Source organism: Vitis vinifera, chromosome 7 (genome assembly GCF_030704535.1).
Source record: "Vitis vinifera cultivar Pinot Noir 40024 chromosome 7, ASM3070453v1".
Lineage (NCBI taxonomy): Eukaryota > Viridiplantae > Streptophyta > Magnoliopsida > Vitales > Vitaceae > Vitis > Vitis vinifera.
This window is the reverse complement of record NC_081811.1, coordinates 27,947,322-27,965,563: the sequence shown is the minus strand read 5'-3', so window position 1 is coordinate 27,965,563 and position 18,242 is coordinate 27,947,322. Positions and strand designations below refer to the sequence as shown.

The 18,242-nt window shown below is 34.3% G+C and overlaps 2 protein-coding genes across 3 annotated transcripts; both read right to left on the bottom strand.

Annotated features, from left to right (window-relative positions):
- Nucleotides 1–1,899: 1,899 nt before the first annotated feature.
- Nucleotides 1,900–8,636, bottom strand: LOC100252593 (uncharacterized). 2 transcript variants are annotated; one of them, XM_002276709.5, is made up of 6 exons: nt 8,162–8,636; nt 5,573–6,792; nt 3,885–4,082; nt 3,627–3,778; nt 2,221–2,687; nt 1,900–2,114 (listed from the first exon to the last, which is right to left on the bottom strand). In XM_002276709.5, exons 2-6 carry the CDS (start codon nt 6,738–6,740, stop codon nt 2,024–2,026), a joined length of 2,076 nt encoding a protein of 691 aa, XP_002276745.2. In that variant the 5' UTR covers nt 6,741–6,792; nt 8,162–8,636; the 3' UTR covers nt 1,900–2,023. The 2 variants fall into 2 exon arrangements, with proteins under 2 accessions (XP_002276745.2, XP_010652843.1); XM_010654541.3 differs by having other exon boundaries at nt 1,900–2,687.
- Nucleotides 8,637–9,422: 786 nt separating this feature from the next.
- LOC100247485 (uncharacterized) lies at nt 9,423–18,052 on the bottom strand. Its single transcript, XM_010654539.3, has 10 exons — nt 17,786–18,052; nt 17,613–17,641; nt 17,475–17,521; nt 17,017–17,082; nt 16,163–16,203; nt 15,441–15,577; nt 13,022–13,112; nt 11,985–12,056; nt 10,974–11,089; nt 9,423–9,889 (listed from the first exon to the last, which is right to left on the bottom strand). The coding sequence occupies exons 1-10, from the start codon at nt 17,863–17,865 to the stop codon at nt 9,702–9,704; spliced, it is 867 nt and encodes a 288-aa protein (XP_010652841.1). The 5' UTR covers nt 17,866–18,052; the 3' UTR covers nt 9,423–9,701.
- Nucleotides 18,053–18,242: the final 190 nt, after the last annotated feature.

The window sequence follows — 18,242 nt, the reverse complement described above, 5'->3', positions numbered from 1 at the left end:
ATTAAAATTAGTTAAAAATTTATGTATTTTTTAATTATTTAATTTTTATCTAAAATAAGTGAAATAAACTTGGAGTATCATATAAAAATAATTTATTGAATTTAAATCTTTTTTTTTATTCACTTTTCTTTCTTCTAATTTTCTTATTCCTTCTAATTTATATATATATATATATATATATATGTGTGTGTGTGTGTGTGTGTGTGTGTGTGTTTCTTAATCTTATAGGTACGTATTAAAACCATGAGTATCCATTAGGCTTAAAGTAAATAATATTTATACAATTATAAGCAAACAATTATAAATGGTATTAAAGTCAATCTTTAATCTTAGTATAAAAATTTATTTGGCTTTACCGGAGGTATCTCCTTATTTGGCCTCATAGTCTCATATGATACAACAAGGAAGTTTGTTTAGCACATGACACAATAAGGGAGTTTGTTTGGCTCATAAAGGCGTTTGTTTATTTAACTCCATGATAGCATAAAACAAAACAAGGACATGTTTTAAAACCATAGTCAAAAGTCCTTTAACTTAAAGTGAACAATATTTATACATTTGGAATTGGTTAGTTATAAATGGTATTAAAATTGATTATCAACCTAGTATGAGAGTTTGTTTAACCCAATAAAGGATATCTATTTATTTTATATCGTAATTCCATGAAACACAATAAAGACATTTTGTCTACATAGTAGATGATTTCGATATCTCACGTTAAATAATAATAAAAATTCATAATATTACCTATAGAAAAACTTTTTTTATTTTTATTTTTTATCTTATATATGCATTTTAAAACTGTAAGAGTCCTTTGGGCTTAGAGTCGATAATATCTACTCCTTATTAGAGGCATGTTTAATTCCTAAAAAATGTAAGAAAAATAATATAATGAGAAAAAATAGAAAAAAAAAAAAAAGATGAAAAGATGAAAAAATAAATAAATTTAAAGTTAACAAATTATATTTGCATGCTACGTTATCTTAAATTTATTTGTCTTAATTTTCCTATTTTATATATAAAAAAAAATTTAAAGTTAATAAATTATTTTTACATATTATTTTAAATTTATTTTATATCTTATGTTAAATTCATTTGTCTTATTTTTTTATATCTTTTATACAAAGATTAAATAATGTAAAATACTTTTATTTTTTTAAAATTTTAATTACACTTGATTTGCGTTCACTATTTTTCATAATAAAACAAAACATGATGATATATATATATATATATATACATATTACTATTTTTTGTTCTCTTATATTACTTTCCCAAAACCAAACCCAGCAGAGGCCAAAATAATCCCAACCTCCTGTAAAAGAATTCGTATTTTATTAGTTTAAAATATTGATAAGCTGCACTAAGTTACTGATAATTTTCCACGTCACCTCTTCCTCGTATATCACTTTACAAGCTTTAAGAGCTGTTTCATATACTATTTTTAAAAACAAAAATTTGTTCTCTAATTTGAAAAACATTTTTCTTAAACTTTTGACAAAAATAAATAAATTTTATTATAAACCCCGGTTATTTCTTATTTCATATTTGAATTTCCAAATAAAATTTTATTCTAGAAAATAATCAAGAACTGTTTTTGAAAGTATCACCAAACAGACCCTAAATAACAAGCTTTTAAATCAACAAATGCGTGCATGAAGATCCTTTCAAACTATCCCCAAGGCGTCGTCTATATCGTATTAAAGCTTTCTCTAGTCTTAAAAAGCTCATCCTAAACAGAATCTCATGGCACCAGGTTGAAGTCGATGCCAATACCCAATACCGCAATAATTTGACTGCCTTGGCACTAACAATTCACAGAATCCATGGCTTAGACTCCTCAGTGTTTATGTTAACTTTAACCTATTAATGAGATTCATAAGAAAACATCACCCACGGTTTATGGAAGTCTAATTCTGGGTTCATATGAAAATAAAGATTAGACCAAGGTTGCATTGATCCACGCACAAAGAACGCTCTCAGTTTTAAGGGTTCTTAAGTTCAAAATCAAACTCAGCCTCTACTACCCCAAAGAAAGCAATCTTCGGAAAACCCAAAATGCTGTCATCATCCGACCGGATCCTCCTTCCTTCCCACAAGCAACACCTGCAGACCTGCAAAGATGCAATTATGTGATACTTTCTTACCATTATCTTACAGACAGGTGACCCATTAGATAACAGAATAGCAGCCTTGTATAAATTGCAGCCAGATCCCTACTGCTTTGTGTTTTTGCCCTGTGCCTTAAGTTTTGCAGCAACTTGTTCTTCAGACAAGGGTAGGTAGTAGATTCGAGGAGTTGCTTTAGTTTTCTGAAATAGATCATCCAGTGTTACGATGGGAGGGTCAACTTTTTCAGGTAGTGGAGGTGGAGGTGGAAGAGGAAGCCGCTCCCTAGTTTGGGGTGGGTTTGACAAAGGTGGTGGAGGTGGAAGAGGGGGTGGGGGTGGAAGCTGCTGCCGTGTAACCTGCTTACGAGGGGGAGGCTGAGGCTGCTTGGCAGGTGGTGAAGGAGGAACAGTAGGACCAACATTGACAGGAGCAGCCGGAGCCTGAGGAGCCTCCACCCGCATTTTGACTTCTTGAGGGTCAACAAATTCAGCCACCAGGAGGCGTCCTCCATTTGAAGGCCATTGTAGGTTATATACTGCATTTCGTGTCTCCATGGCTTCCTCCACTGATGCATACTGCATCATGAGAATATATAAAACAATGGATTAGCGAATTTGACTCACATTACCATGCATTCAAAAAGCATGCTGCATATAAACAATCAATCCATGTGCGTTTGGCACAATCCCACACAGTATTTCTCATGCTCTAATAGAGAATTTACGAACAACTAGAAGTGCATTTGATAGTAATTCTAAAAAGTGTTTCTAGTCTTTCTAAGATTAGAAAGATAAAAATTTTCAAGTGCAGAAAGACTATAAACACTTCCTAAAATCACTACTAAAAGAATTTTAAGAGTATTTTCGACAGTGATTTTAGAAAACATTTCTAATCTTTGTAATACTTGAATGATAAAAAATTTCAAGTATTAGAAAGGTTAAAAACGCTTCCTAAAATCACTATCAAACGGGCTCTAAATCTTGTTTAAGTTGTTCTACTTTCCAAGACATGGGAAATCAACATCAACTAAGCAACATAGGCACATAAGAATCAGTTTAATCGGAGCCTTATGGCTTCTAAATGATAAAATTTTAATCGTCAAAAGTAGAACATCTTTTCATGCCCATTTGTCTGGCAATCACACCAAAAATGAATGAAAATATCAAACTCCATCACTAAAGCTTTGACCACATTTAAAACATGAATTCCCATGTGTCACATACTCATGCATCAACCTGTTAACACCAACATTTTCTTAACTTTTGTTGTCAGTTATTATTTTATTCTTTTTTTTATAGGATTTTTTTTTTTTTGGGGCCCTGCTGACACCCAAAATTGGAACCTCCCAAATTCCCACCCAACCACTCACCACTTGAACCAGGCCTCAAGGGCTAATTTTGTTCTGTAATCATGCAATAAACATTAGCCAAAAAAAGTTACACTTGTATTGTGTGTGGCTTATGCATTAATCCAATGTCTGTTTGTAGAGAAAGTAGGAGAACGAATATACTTACAGAGACATAGCAGTGTGTTTTTATGTGGTCCATCCAGAAACTGGTGACACTTCCAGTTTTTCCTAGGAGTTCTTGCACAGCTTTCAGGGTAAAAGGACGCAGGAAACGATCAATTCTTAGGGAATTAGTAGGAGGTTTTGGTGATGGTGGAACTGCCAAAAGAAATAGGGGTGTCACACCATTTGGAAGCAAAAACAATAGTTGTGGGAACTTGTGTTGGGTGTTTCAAATCCAATTACAACAATCATGACAACTCACCAACACGTTCCTTAGGCGCATCCTCACTGACTGTAGAATCAGATCTGGAGAAATTTCGTTTTAAAGTAGTAGCCTGAAAAGCATCCTTAGGTGTTGTGGAAGGAGAAAGATTAGAGCTTAGTGGTTCGGGAACTTTGAGGCTTTCAGCATTCCACCTGCGTTGTCTCTTTGAAGACTCGATGTTCCCACCTGCTGTATCTGTAAGACACATTATATAGGAAACAGTCACCAGAGCACCAAGTTTTATGTAAAAGAAAATTAATTAGTAAAATACAGAAACACTCCTTTTGATATTTCAATTAGTAATGAGATGTAATTACAGGATATGGTACAAACATCTGAATAAGCATGCGTTAAATAACAATCCATGTGACAGTTAAAAAAATAAATAAATTTTCAACCAGCTTGGCAGGAGACTTTAATTGGTGATGAGAGCCAGAGTTCCAAAATAGCAACAACTTTCTTGTGATGAGTCTCAAAAGGACTAAAATGTGATAAAATCATAGAATATACAACCGTATTCACAAACACCCAAATTGAAAAAAATACCTATTTAAAATCAGTTCTTAAAATATTTAACCGCAATTAAAAAGAAAAAAAAATGATATTTTAAGAAACAAGTTATATTGATATTTAATAAGTATTTGTTATAGATTCAAAACAAAAAGGTAAGATCAAGAAATAAGATAACTACAACAAATAGGTAAGCAATGTACTTGGTACCTACATATCAAGAAAACACCAACATAATTGGTAATATCATCAATTACCCATCTATTAAAAAAATAAGGTAGTTCAGTTCATCAATTACAAAGAAACCAACAGGAAACAGCCCAACTCTAGCCTGCCATTAGTTAATTGTCCCAATTCCTAAGGTCTAAAGGACTAAAAACAAGTCCACAATGTGGCCCAGCCCATAATCAAACCCAGGGCTGCCAACAAACAAATAGAAGATTCGAAGTCAATTCAAGAGGAAAACAAGAGGTGCTGCAGTCACATATTGAGAAAAAATATGAGAGGAAACAGGAGAAAAAAAGAAAGAAAGAAAGAAAAAAAAGGTGAACACATTTGCACTTTAAGAGGTCATATTCAAACACAGTGGACAGAATTGTATATTATTTATTTTTTATAGGAACTTGAGAGATTTACAATTACTGTATAAAAACGTTTAACCATACCAAATTCTCCCTAACCGAGAATTTAGCAGATTTTCCTGATGACTCCATTTTTAGGTTACGATAACAATCAATTATAAGTCTGAGACTTGTACACTTTTATCAAAGGTAGCCACAACCAAAACATAGACACAAATAAATTTAATTTGATAATCAGTATCTCCTTCACAGACACACTGCCAAATCACACAAATCTTTGTCTCAAAACCTTCTCTGATTTCATTACCTGGGTTCATAGCCAGATCCATGGCTTGTTATAACACAATGAGATATACACATTTAAAATTTATAATATAAGATTATTTTATGTATACCATAGTTAGTCTAGCAGAAGTGACTTCAACTAAAATACTTGACCAGAAGTATTCTGTTATGCATTAAACCACATGAATAAAAAAGTATTCCTCATAAAACAAGCAACAAAATAGTAGCATGTTGGTGAAACACAGTACCACAGTTAATAAATTTACAAATTTAAGTTAGGGAGTAAAAACCTTCTAATACAAAGCTTACCTTGAAGCTTCCTTTTCTCAGGGGGTGCAACAGGCCTGTCCTTAGTCTCGACATGGATCCCTTTCTTGTCAGCAGATGGAACATCGCCCACAACATTAACATGACCTTCCTCCTTTACATCAAGCACTTCAGTTTGCTCACTCCTGTCCCCCACTTCATCAGAATTATACTTCGAATCAATTTGCTTACTCTCTAATATATCCTCTTCCATGGAATCATCACCAGAACTTCTGTCTAAATTCAATTTCTCTGAAGAACCCATATCTGCACTATCATTCTTCTTGTTCAGGTCCGCATTTGTAGCATGGTTGTTATCTGTTTCTTCAACAGGTACTTTTTTCTCATGTGGCTCTTCAACATCCATTGGATGCATTTCGCCACCATCTGGTACAACACTGCTGGATGATGGTTCCACCATCTCAGGTTTAATAACATCTAGGTCTAATTTCACATTATCAGCAATTATGTTATCCTTTAGTTCATTCTTTTCATTAATTGACACAGAATCAGTAGAAATAGAATCAGATTTTACTTGAAACCCTAAAACAGGGCTGACCTCAGATACCTGGTTGTTTGGATCAGAAGACTTGAGCATGACATCATCATGTGTAGACTTTGAATCCTCCTCCGGCTGGGGCTTTGAAGCCCCTCTCTCCTTCTGGGTTTCATTGTTCTGCTCCCCTTGCCCACCCTGTGCCTTTTCAGATACCACACTCTCACTAACCATGGTGCTGGTTTTGACAGAAATTGCATGAATATCTTGCTTCTTATCTACCATAGAATCGGTACCACCGGTTATTTCCTCTAAATCTTTCCTTTGAACCAAGGCAGCAGCACTGTCATCAATGTCAACCTGAATTGTAGCACCATCCACTTTCTTGTTTCTGTAATCACTAATAACCACATGTTCATTATCAGTTTTCGTAACAAGCAGCGCTTCCTCTGCAGCTTTGTCCATGGCTTCAGGTGAAGGAGGATGATCAAAACCATTATCAACATCCTCCTCGGCATTTTCCCTTTCATTACGAAGTACTTCATCCAACCTTTTAACCAGATCCTCCTTCAAACCCTTTGTCGTCAATTTTCGTCTCTTGAGTTCTTCTTTTAACTCTGTAACTCTCCACTGATCAATTGGCCGATTATCAAGAACTTGATAAGGGGATGACATCTTTTCCGTTACAAAATTCCTTTCCTAACTAAAAAACCCCACCTTCAAAACCCTGATCAGAAAGTTGGAAACAATACACAATCAGCCACTTAAAATAAAGCTAAAATCAAACATCAGTTTAATAAAGCATTAAGAATTATAAAAAGGGACCACGATATGCTGATCTTAAAAATGCCTCTAAAACCCAGAAGGAAATAATAATGCAGGTGCAAAGTATACACATGCATAGAAATAGTGAATACATAAAAACATCACACATACATGAGCAAAGGCAATATCATAGTTTTAGAGGCACAATGCCCAATGAAGCGCATGTGTGAATGAAGTGAAATGCAACTTAGGATGCATGTTAATTTTATGGAATATGATTCCAATCGATAAAAAATTTAAAAGAAGAATTCAATAAAAAAATAATAGAATTATATAAATTTCAATATAAAGATAGAAATTTCAAGAATAAAAGTGTTTAAAAAAAATGAAAGTAAGGTAGACAAGGCACGCCTCTCCAATGAGGTGCATGCCTTGACAAGTGAGTCACTGTCACTAGGGAGCACTTAAAGCATGCCCTTAAAACTATCGCCAATATACAATAGAAAATAGAAATATTAATTCAGAATTAAAGCTCCATTGGGTATATAATAAAAAGAAAATCTCATTGATGATAAATTAGTCTCAAATGTATTTCATCATAAAGCATCAGGAAAATATTAAGTAAGGTTTGGAGAAAAAAAATATTTTACATCTGACTTTCACCTTTTCCTCAAGAAAAAAAATATTGGTACACATGAAAGGGATGATCTCACATGCATATGACAGGACAAATACAAATTCACACATCCAAAGCTCAACAAGTTCACCAGTTGAAATACTGCCAAAAGGAGAGACCTTATAAACAGCTCAACTGCATCAACCTAAAAGCGTAAAAAAATGGGTAACCAATGAAGCAACCAACTTTCAATAGACACAAAAAAACGTTTATGCTCCATCTCTACCATCAGAAAATAATGCCAAGGTAGATATTCTGTCAAGCCCTATTTGTTTTTACAGAGATTTTACAGGATCTTTACTTGCTGGAAAAATTTTTCCCTTCTTCGTCATCCACATGAAAACCCAGTAAATTATCCACAGGCAGAGCATTCACCATTAACTAAATTTCTTCCATGCAAGCAAGAAACGACATGAGAAAAAGTTTCATCACGACGGAGTTTCGTATAAGGAATATATAAGAACCAAACCCCAGCTCATTTACACATCAAATTGCACAGAATAAACCCTCATGATAATGGAGATTTCATGCCCCCGATTTTTAATGAACAAAACCCTAATTACCTTCGCCACCAAATACAACATAAATCATGCAACAAATAATTAAAAATCAAACATGTCAAAAAAAAAAAAAAAACAGAGACAAGAGAACTCACAGGGAAAATCAATTGCCAGGCCGAAACGCACAACTCAACACTTCCTTAAAGCAAAGAAGTGAAGATGCGATAACCCTAGTCTCAGAACACAAAACGCATTATCAGAGAAAAAAAAGGAGGCCACACAAACCATCAATAAACACATATCAAGACATGCGAAAAGGAAACCATTAAGAGTCCCAAAAAAAACCCAAATCTGCTTCCACTTGTTTCTGCTCCCTGAAAACCAAAAAATAAAAAACAAAACCAAAATGAAATGTGAAACACAGACGGCAGAGATTGAATGACTTGTTCACAAAAATGTGCTGCGAGAAACGAAAAAGAAATGGGTTTTCGTTTGTGGTTTGTTTTCCTTTTTTCTGCTTCTGATTTTGGTTCCCGATTTTGAGACCCACGAAAGTGGGTTTCTAGGGTTTTGCTTTTTCTTGGGTGTGTGGGGTTTCCGAAAAAATGAAGAGAGCCTGAGAACTTTGCCTACAAAATGCTATAATTCACCCATTAAATACCCAAACTACCCTGCTCAATTTGGCCTGTTTTCAAACCGTTCATCAAGCAGTTTTTAATTGAAATCTATTTTTTTAATTTACTTTAAACATATATCATTTTTAAAAATATTTTAATGAATTTTTTAGATTATTTTTAAAAATATTTAGAAAATAATTCTTTATAAATTTAATATTGTACAAAAATATATAATATTTTCAGAAAAATTAAGTCAAAAATTAATTTTCATTTTTTGATTCAAAACATAATTTAGTTAGTTAAAACAATTTTTTAATAATTTATATAATTATTTTTTAAAACATTCCAAAAGAAGCCTTTTCTTTGTTTTTTTTCTTCCTTTTTCTTGATAGAAAATAATCTCATCTTCAAATCAAACAAAAATTCATCATAATTAGCAATGTTTTTCCTTCAAATTGAGAGAGTTTTTTTAAAAAATAAATTTTAATAGGTAAACCTTCAATTGTAATAGAACCTAGAAAATAAATAAATAAATTGAAATTTTTAAAAGGTTTTGGAAAGTATAAAAAAAACAAAAAAAAAATTAAGAGAACTTTTTTTTTTTCATAGTTTATCTTCATCATATAAAATTAAAAATCAAATGTAATTAAAATTAATTTAAATTTATATATTTTTAATTATTTAATATTATCTAATATTTGAAAAGTAAGTGAAATAAGTACTAAGGAATGCTGCTGCCCATCTGCAAAGATGGAGGTTTCACAACCAAAACCAAGCACTTTTGGAACAATCTACATGCTTCATTCAAAAACCCATCTCATTCCATCGCAAAGAAAATCCAAATCACCATTACAGAAAACCAATAAATCAGGAAAGCAAGATAAGACAATCCATGATATTAGGAGTGTGTTTGGTACAGATTTCAGAAATGCATTTTCAGCAATTTCACCCATCCCCATCAGTCCAACACTTTCCTGTTCAACCAATTCTGGGTGTTTTTTTTTTCTTTTCCTTTTCCAGTGATCATTCAAAACTATTTTCATAACTGCACCGAGTAGCAAAGTTTTCTACGGCCATTTTACTCACTTTCTTCATCCCCTTTCTCCAAGTTCAGATGATTTAAATTCTTTTCAAGAGGTGGAAGTCCGTCTTCAGAATCGCTTTCCTCCAAGTTAAGATGATTTAAATTCTTTTCAAGAGGTGGAAGCCCGTCTTCAGAATCATCGCATGAGCCTTCATCATCATTTTGAGATGACACGCCTGCTCCTGCAGCACCACAAAGCAGGAACAATTTGAGATTGATAAGAGATTCTAAATCTACACACAGCCATGAGTGTTTTCATAAAGATGAATCATACGTTTTGCAATAAACTGGATGATTGACAAGTGAATTGATGATTGCAATAAACTAGTTGATTTAGTAAAGCCAGCTGTAGAACTTTAGTAGCAGCCAGGATCAATGACAAGAAGATAGCAACAATAACACCTTTGCAATCCCCAGTTCAAGTAACCATAAAGATGTAGACATTGAAGTGAATACTGCCCCAAGCTCAGAGAACAGACGATAGTTTATTACTTATTTTTTGGTGGTGGTTTTGGTTTCTGTAGCAGTGTAAACCATCAAATTGGGAAGAGTGTTACATCTTATAGGGTCTGTCCTTTCTGATGGTACAGGATTTTGGGCCATTAAGAAACAAAGCATTCATAGGATGGAAACGGGGATCTTGAGATGGATGAGAGTGAAAACAAAAAATTGCAGAGTTAGGAATAAAAGGAAGTAACCAGCATGGCAATCTGATTTATGCTAAAGGAACCATAAACATGAGCAAAACCCAAATTAGACAAGCATCAAGGAAGTTACAAAAGATATTGTTGGTCAATGTTTATTGGAAAGTATTTTTTTTTTTTTTTTGATAACCGTGGATGTCCGGGCCAGCTTACGCGCACCTCGACTAATCCCACGGGGTCCTGAAGTTAACGACCGGGTAAACCTCCAGTGGCCCTGAGGGGACTCGAACTGGTGACCATTGGGGAGCAAACCCAAGGCCTGACCAACTGAGCTACCCCTCAGGGTTAATGTTTATTGGAAAGTATGGCCCTTAATAAAGTAAAATGGAAGATTACGATTCATTTAACAGACACGTTTGATGACAATATTTAGTTGATTAAGTTTATAAACTGATCCATCTGAGATAGCTCCTGAATCCCAATTACCAAAATGCAACAAATTATAAATTATGAAGTTCACTTCAAAAAGCCAATTTGTAAGTAATAAATGGTGGGGCTCACAAAGTGGCCAAGTTGTGTCCTATGATAAAGAGACATTTTCTTGACAACTCAGAACTTGTACCTTCATCATCTGGGAGTGCCTTCTGGACCTGTAGCCTTTGTTGGGAAAGCCAAGCATTTTGAACTGATATAATTTCAGCTCCGTTTTCGCATTTAGAGTATGCCTTCAGGAGTTCCCTACATTGATTGCATATGCCAAGAGTTGTATTAATGCAAGAGTAGATGCACCACATGCAAATTAAAATGATGTAATTAGGCATTTGGAGCTCCCACAGATATGAGAACATTCCTTTTCAGTTTGACATGTTCACCGGATACTCCTCACTAACTCACTATTTACTTTTTGATAGATAATTTTTTTTTTTCTGACACATGAAATTGAACATAGAAGTTACCCAATCCCACTCCAACCTGACTTCTTGCCACCTGAACCGGTCTTTGGCCAGTATATTTCTCATTATTCATCATTCTTAAAGATTCAGGAATTTTATTGTCCTCACTCCATGCTATCATTCCTGGTGATGGCTCAATTATTTTGCAGTGAGTCCATTTTAGTGTTGTAATAGCACTATAGAGGACATTATGTGCCTTGAAGGGAAAAAAAACCATGTCTTTTTTATTGAACAGGATGTAATCATACTGTTTCCATGTGAAATCCAAATGTCCCATCTGTCCTCAAGTTTTTAATCCCTGTACCGTAGCAGTTAATTATGGCGCTCTGCTAACAAAATAACCAAGTTATGGACCAAGTATCGTATTTGAAGGGGATTGGGCCCACCAATTAGATCTTAATAAGAAGACCAGCTATATCAAAATTTAAACCAAACAAACAACTGTCCCAGCTTTTCCACTAAAATATGGTGCAGAAATAGCAAAGCACTTCCATTCTAAAAATGATTTATGGAAATGGCAGAGACTTCTCTCTGTATGAATGTATGCATCTACATAATGCACATGCACATTTTAATACAAATCATATATGCAGTTGATGTTTCAGGTTCTAGGGAACCCAGCATCAATAATGCATATGGTTTTTGAACTTTTCTCTATGAATATAGAAGTTAGAAATTACCTGTTGAGAGACAAGAAAGCATGGCCCCATTTGAACTTGCCTAGCAACAAATTTGCAGTTTCCTCTTCCCCACTGTTGAAACAAATGATGGAAACTGCTATATTAGATGAGAGACATAATTTATAGTGCACAAGCTACACATGTAAGTCTATAACATAAATGTTGGTGAGACCAACTGTGTGCCAGAAGAATGACGGAGCAATACACTGCCAGTGAAGAGTATGCAAGGGTACATCCCTCAAGAAGGTTAACAAATTGACGAAAGCTAAATGAACTAGCACAACCTGGTAATCATAAACATTATCAACTACAAACACAAGCTGATCCTGAGCATGAAGATGGGTAGAGCCAGCCATTTAAAAGCTAGCCTCACTCTGTTGGGATAGAAACCACCATTTCACAGCAGCTTGTGTCATTTATGATCTGGTGGTATAACAGGTTCAAGTTGACAAGAAAGGATACATAAAATAGGGAATAGAATTCCTATTGTGAAGAGATTTTTAAATTAGGGTTGCTGCTAGATATGTATGCCGGAAAGTATCTCAGCCAGGTTGCAAACTTCATCCTTCTGAGCCCATATCCAATACCGATCCCAAAAATAAAATAAAATAAATGTGAAGGTAAACCTAGATGCCATCCATGAAGACTCGTTCTTATGCTGTCATGCAAGTAAGGATTTGCATAGTGAAGAAGTGGCTGTTCCAGCAAAAACCCTGCTAATTTGCAAGGTGAACCAGAATCCTTATTGCAACTCTAAAATTGAAATTCATATCCAACCAGGGAAATTTAGCCTGATTGTTAACTTCTTCATTCACACCCATCACTTGATAAGAAGAATGTTATGCATCACATATGCATCATAGATGTATGATTGAGGAAAGGAAGTTCCATGATTTGCCAAATAATATTATCATTAAAACAGTAAATATAGGTTAATGCACTATGCAAGATAGTGATTACAATGATCACAAACCATCTAATAGGAATAGCATAAGCATTCGAATAGATGAAACATGAAAAGTCAAGAATACTGGTACCATATAAATAAAGCTGCAGATAATGCTTCCACACAAGAGAGCTCACATGGTCGACCATAATTTACTGGGTTTGCTGCCACCAGCCATGGTACTGCAATTCCACACAATTTTCTATTATGAAGACATGCTCTAAGATAAACAAAAGGAATGTGACAATTCCATTCTGAGATCACAGGTGAGCACATTACTCTAAGTCAAGTATAAAGTTAATGATTTAATATCAGAGTTGGCCAAACATGATGAGAGAATCAATATAATATACTTGCAGGAAAGTTTAGTTTCAGGTGGACAAGTCTCACCAAATGCATTTCCTTAATGCTAGACAAAACTCCTTTGAAAAATTCACAGGAATCCTTTGATGGACTTAAAAATTTTGTTAAAAATGTTTCAAAAAAACCTTAGAATTCAAGAAATGCTTGGAAAACTCATGACAAACATGTTTTGCCATAAATTTCTCAATTTTCTTAGGTATATCAGACCATTTTTCTATAATTTCCCAAACGAAATTCTCACATTTGTTTTTTTTCTTTTTTAACTATTCCATTAAGTTCATTATTTGGTTTTCTTTGTGACTTCTTTAGTGGCCATAATGGTTTAACCCGAAGTTCTTCATTAAATTTTCCTGTAAATTTCTTATTCCAATTCACATTCTTTTCGACATTATGCTTTCCATGTATTTTATAAACCACAACTCTAGTTTTGCATCCCACACAATTTCCCCTTTTCACCCCCTATTCCAGTTCAATGGTGAGAATGAGAGCAGTGCTTTAATTTAAAATAAGGAAAAAAGGAAATTATCAAACTTGATGAAGGTAGCACATACTTACATCCATGAAAGATGGCAACTATCAGTTCTAAATGGAATATTAAGATGTTTGGCACAAGAACATTAAAGATTCAGCGTAGGCCCAATATATGGTAATTTCCACCTAATATTTCTTCTAGATCAAAGGCAAACAGATGAATGGATAAAACCAATTGGTTTCCCCTGGAAACTAAAGAACACAACTAGCCTCTTCGCAGCATATCAAACCTCGGTGGTACATTACCATATCACATGGATTACAAATATACAGGAACAGGTATCTGGTGCCTAAAGAGTTTCAATTGATTGTGATGACATCAAATTATATTGCTTGCAACATCTACTCAGAATCATACTATGCATCCACACAATATAACCAACATTACTAAAACAAAAAATTTATAAGATCTTTTTCTTGCAGGTTATGCATAAGAATCCATGGACAAATCCATTTGAGTAAAAATAAATCCAAACCATAATTTCAGTTATGGAAAATAAAAAATAAAAAATAAAGTCCCGTAGCTCTTAATAGGCAATTCTAGATTGCATTTTAAATCATTTAAACAAGACAACAACTATTTGTCCATCCTAGATTTTGTGAGGGAACCTAAATAAGCTACCAGCTAGTATAGGCTATTGCTTTAGTATGTTAATGAATTGGCCCACTGCAAAACTAACTGCATCAATCACCATCTATTAGCATTAAAAAAATGGTGACTTCTCCCCAACATACCAAACGGAAGTGCATAGAATCTTTAAGGATAGGTAGGTAGGAAGGACTACATCTTATCAATTTTCATGATGTTGGATGGGCGTTTGTTTGTATACTTCATGTGTACTGTTTTCACCACTTCTAGACGTTTCTAATACAAGCTCTTATTTACCTATTGAAAAAAAAAAAAAGACAATTCATGATGTTGGATGAGTGAAAACTAGTGTTTCTCTGCTATTTAAAACTGTCTATATTCCAATTGACTCTAATGATGTTTTCAAGATTTGGTTATACAAGTGGACTCCTTGAAAAACCTGACCAAAACCCTAGGTCCCTAACATTCAAAGAAAATATGGTGAAATGCTAATAAGAATGTAGTGAGATTCTGACAATATTCCAGAAACTATTGACAAACTTGTGGTGACAAATAAGAGCAATCAAAAGATGCAAAAATTAAAATGATCTCCTGTAAGCCAAAATTATAGTTTAGAACCAATACAGCAGTGCCAATACAATCGGATTCTGACAAAATGAGATGACACCTATCTATATCTATAGATACAATAAACAAAATAGATTTGCAATATTCCAGAAACTGTTCACAGATTTATAGTAACAAAGTAAGAGCAAGCAAACGATGGAAATATTTAATGGATCTCCTGTAAGTCAGCAATTATAAATTTAGAACTGATAAGATAGAGGCAAACTGATAAGATTCTTAAATGAGTCAAAGCCTATCTATATGCATAGAGACAATAAACAAAATATATCCACTATATTAATATAATATAATATGAGAAATATACACAGATATATGCATTAAATCCAAGAAATGCATATAAAACAAATGTACATGTGTAAAATGTAACATTCAATATAAGTCTATTGTTTGAAGGTCATACGGAGGCGAGGAGCAGCACATCGCAGCTTTGTGAAAGGAACATCACTCAAGCGTGCCCACGAACAATCCACAACTGCTAATCCTTTTCTCTTTATTAAGATATAATCTTCTTTTGAGACACATTGATTCCCAACAGGACTACAGACAAGGATATAAAGTGAATAAATAAAGGAATATGAAGAATTATGTATGGCCAAGTATGCGTGTATAAATGCATGCGGATGTGCAATGGTATGCACACAACTTGCACATAAGGAATCCTATGAACAATTTAAGTTAATTTGAGGGCTATAGGCTATCTGGTAATGGGAACGACAGGCACTACCTCGATTTTGTATAGATAACTGTAACAGCATAGACCAGCAATCAGCTAGCCCCACAAGCCAATGTTGCCTAAATATTGACAGAAATAGGCCCCTTCAACAGTTCAACTATTCCTCAATACATTCCTTTTAGCCAAAATGAGAGGACAAGCAGATCTATACAAGTTTCAGAGCTCTAGGGGTGAAGGTGGGTGTCATGGCATGGCAGATAGCAACTAGCCAACTGATGGAAGTAAAGTTATTCATCTTTCCTCGGTTATATGCTGGAAAACCAAGCTGATGTTTAAACATGATATAGATCTCTCTATTTGAATGTTAAATATTACATTGTCCAAAGATGGATGGAAGTTCTACCACAAACATCACATGCTGATGATTATATTTATTTGGCTATATATACCTCAAAGCAATGCCACCAAAGCCACTAGTCACCCGCAACTCCTGCATGAAATTGCTCAGTTGTCAATATTTTCTGGATGTTGAAGATGATTAAAGGCATAAAGTTTCAGTTCAATGCTTTGCTAAAATAAATGCATCTCCATGTAAGAGAACCTTAGTAATTTTAAAAAGCAAAACAAAAACCAATGGATCCAGTTAAGTTAATAAATAATTGCCCTATGGTACTATTAATCAAACTTGGTACTTGATTAACTAGTCAATGACTACTAAACCAAACATGCTGAACTGCACATTAGCTTGATGACAAAGATATTTTGATGATATAAGCATGTCAACATTCACGTCCAAAGTCTTTGGTTAGGGAACCTCACAGCAGAGGGTCAAGAGGCTTTTCCTTGGTCTATGTAATGAAGAAGAACTTATTAATGTACATATTCCAACCATCAAAAAGAGGCCTTTTATCTTTCTAGAGCAATGAACTAGCATTGCAACCGACTTCTAAGACCAGAAAATTTTCAGAAGCTACTATAATTTTGCACTTCTTCCCATCTCAACAACTTTCCATTTCTCATCAAAAACAGGGTAAAAAAAATGCATACTCTATATTGGCTCTACTTTTTCTCAAGCCATTCTCCAGTTCGTTCCACCATTTCCAATAACTTAATTCAGAATCCACCACACAAAACATAATACATTGATCATGCAAAAACAACTGCCAGTTATGAAATAAATAGACACCAACCTAGGGAATGCATGGAGAGACAGATACAAAAACAAAATACAATTCCAAGAGAACGCATGCAGAAAGAGGTTAAGAAATCAAAAGTCTAAAATCTGAACCAAACGGATACTTTCTTTCAGCAGGCCGAATCTTGAAAGTTTGCGTCCTGTGCACCTTTTTGCATCACATTGTCCAAAATCCTAAGCCAACAAAAGGGCACCAAGTTAGTTTCATTGCCGCAATTGTGGAAAACAAAATTTTGCATTTCTACTTCTCAACCTTACATGAAACACAAATTAATTCTCTCCACAAAACACTCTCTAGGTCAGCTTTAAAAAAACAATAAAAGAATATGGTGGATATATTGTCATGCATAGAAACAACATTAATGCTCTTGCCCAGCCCCAATCCCAATGATCAAACACAATACTTCACGATATGGATTCTAATTTAATTAACAAACAGAATCAGCACGATTATCAATACCAACTTCTATTTTCGCCTCTTAGTTTTTCCTTTCCATCCTTTGTCTTTATAATATATACTAAATTTATTATAAATAAATAAATATGAACAAAAAAAAAACACATACCCACATAGCAAGCTGAACTTTCGGAACAGAAAGCTCCTCTTCTTCAGCTGCAACAGCACAAAAATTAAAACCCATTGCCACTGACGCAATTCATCAAACAGCCAGAACGCACAAACTGAAATAACCAAATTTTAATACCTTGATCGGTTGGGAGAGAGTCGTATTCCCTGCCCAAACACATAGACCAGTGAGATACTGTCTGATAAACGTTTTGGAAGCGCTTTTCATGGTTTTGAAAAAAGGCAAAGGGGAAACGAAACGCCGCTTGAGTGATTGAATTAGGACGAAGAAGTGCTTCTAATTGAAATTACCTTAGAGGTTCTTGGAATCTACTGCTTTGGCCTCTGTGGGATTGGTGGCCTTTGAAGCGTCTAGCTTTGTTGTGACCCATTTTGCAGACGATACTCCGAGTGATCCCGTTCTTGCCCTTTTATATGTTGCTGTGTCTTGCTCAGTCGCTTCGGCATTCGGCCGGTCCAACCCACCCGTAGGTCTATTTCGGGCCCGCCAGCCACCCCCGGCCCCGGCCCCAGCCCCAGCGGAAATCAAAGTTTTAGACCCTCTTTCGTAACTATTTTAAAAATCAATTCTCAAAAACAATTTTTAAAAATAATTTTAGAAAACTGTTTTATGACATTTTTGTACAATAAAAGTCTGTTCTATTCTAAAAATAATTTAAATATTTAGTATTTTTTATTATTATTACACATATTTATATAATTATTTTTAAAAACAATTATAAAAAAAATAAATGGAAACAATAATACT

Coding starts and splice junctions, on each gene's coding strand:
- LOC100247485 (XM_010654539.3), bottom strand. CDS start 17,865: ATGGGTCACAACAAAGCTAGACGCTTCAAAGGCCACCAATCCCACAGA. Junction 17,083..17,474: donor AAGTTCAGCTTGCTATGTGG/GTATGTGTTTTT, acceptor TTGTTGGCTTAG/GATTTTGGACAATGTGATGC. Junction 9,890..10,973: donor GGCACTCCCAGATGATGAAG/GTACAAGTTCTG, acceptor GTGGTGCTGCAG/GAGCAGGCGTGTCATCTCAA.
- LOC100252593 (XM_002276709.5), bottom strand. CDS start 6,740: ATGTCATCCCCTTATCAAGTTCTTGATAATCGGCCAATTGATCAGTGG. Junction 2,688..3,626: donor AAACACACTGCTATGTCTCT/GTAAGTATATTC, acceptor CTCATGATGCAG/TATGCATCAGTGGAGGAAGC. Junction 2,115..2,220: donor CAGGGCAAAAACACAAAGCA/GTAGGGATCTGG, acceptor GCATCTTTGCAG/GTCTGCAGGTGTTGCTTGTG.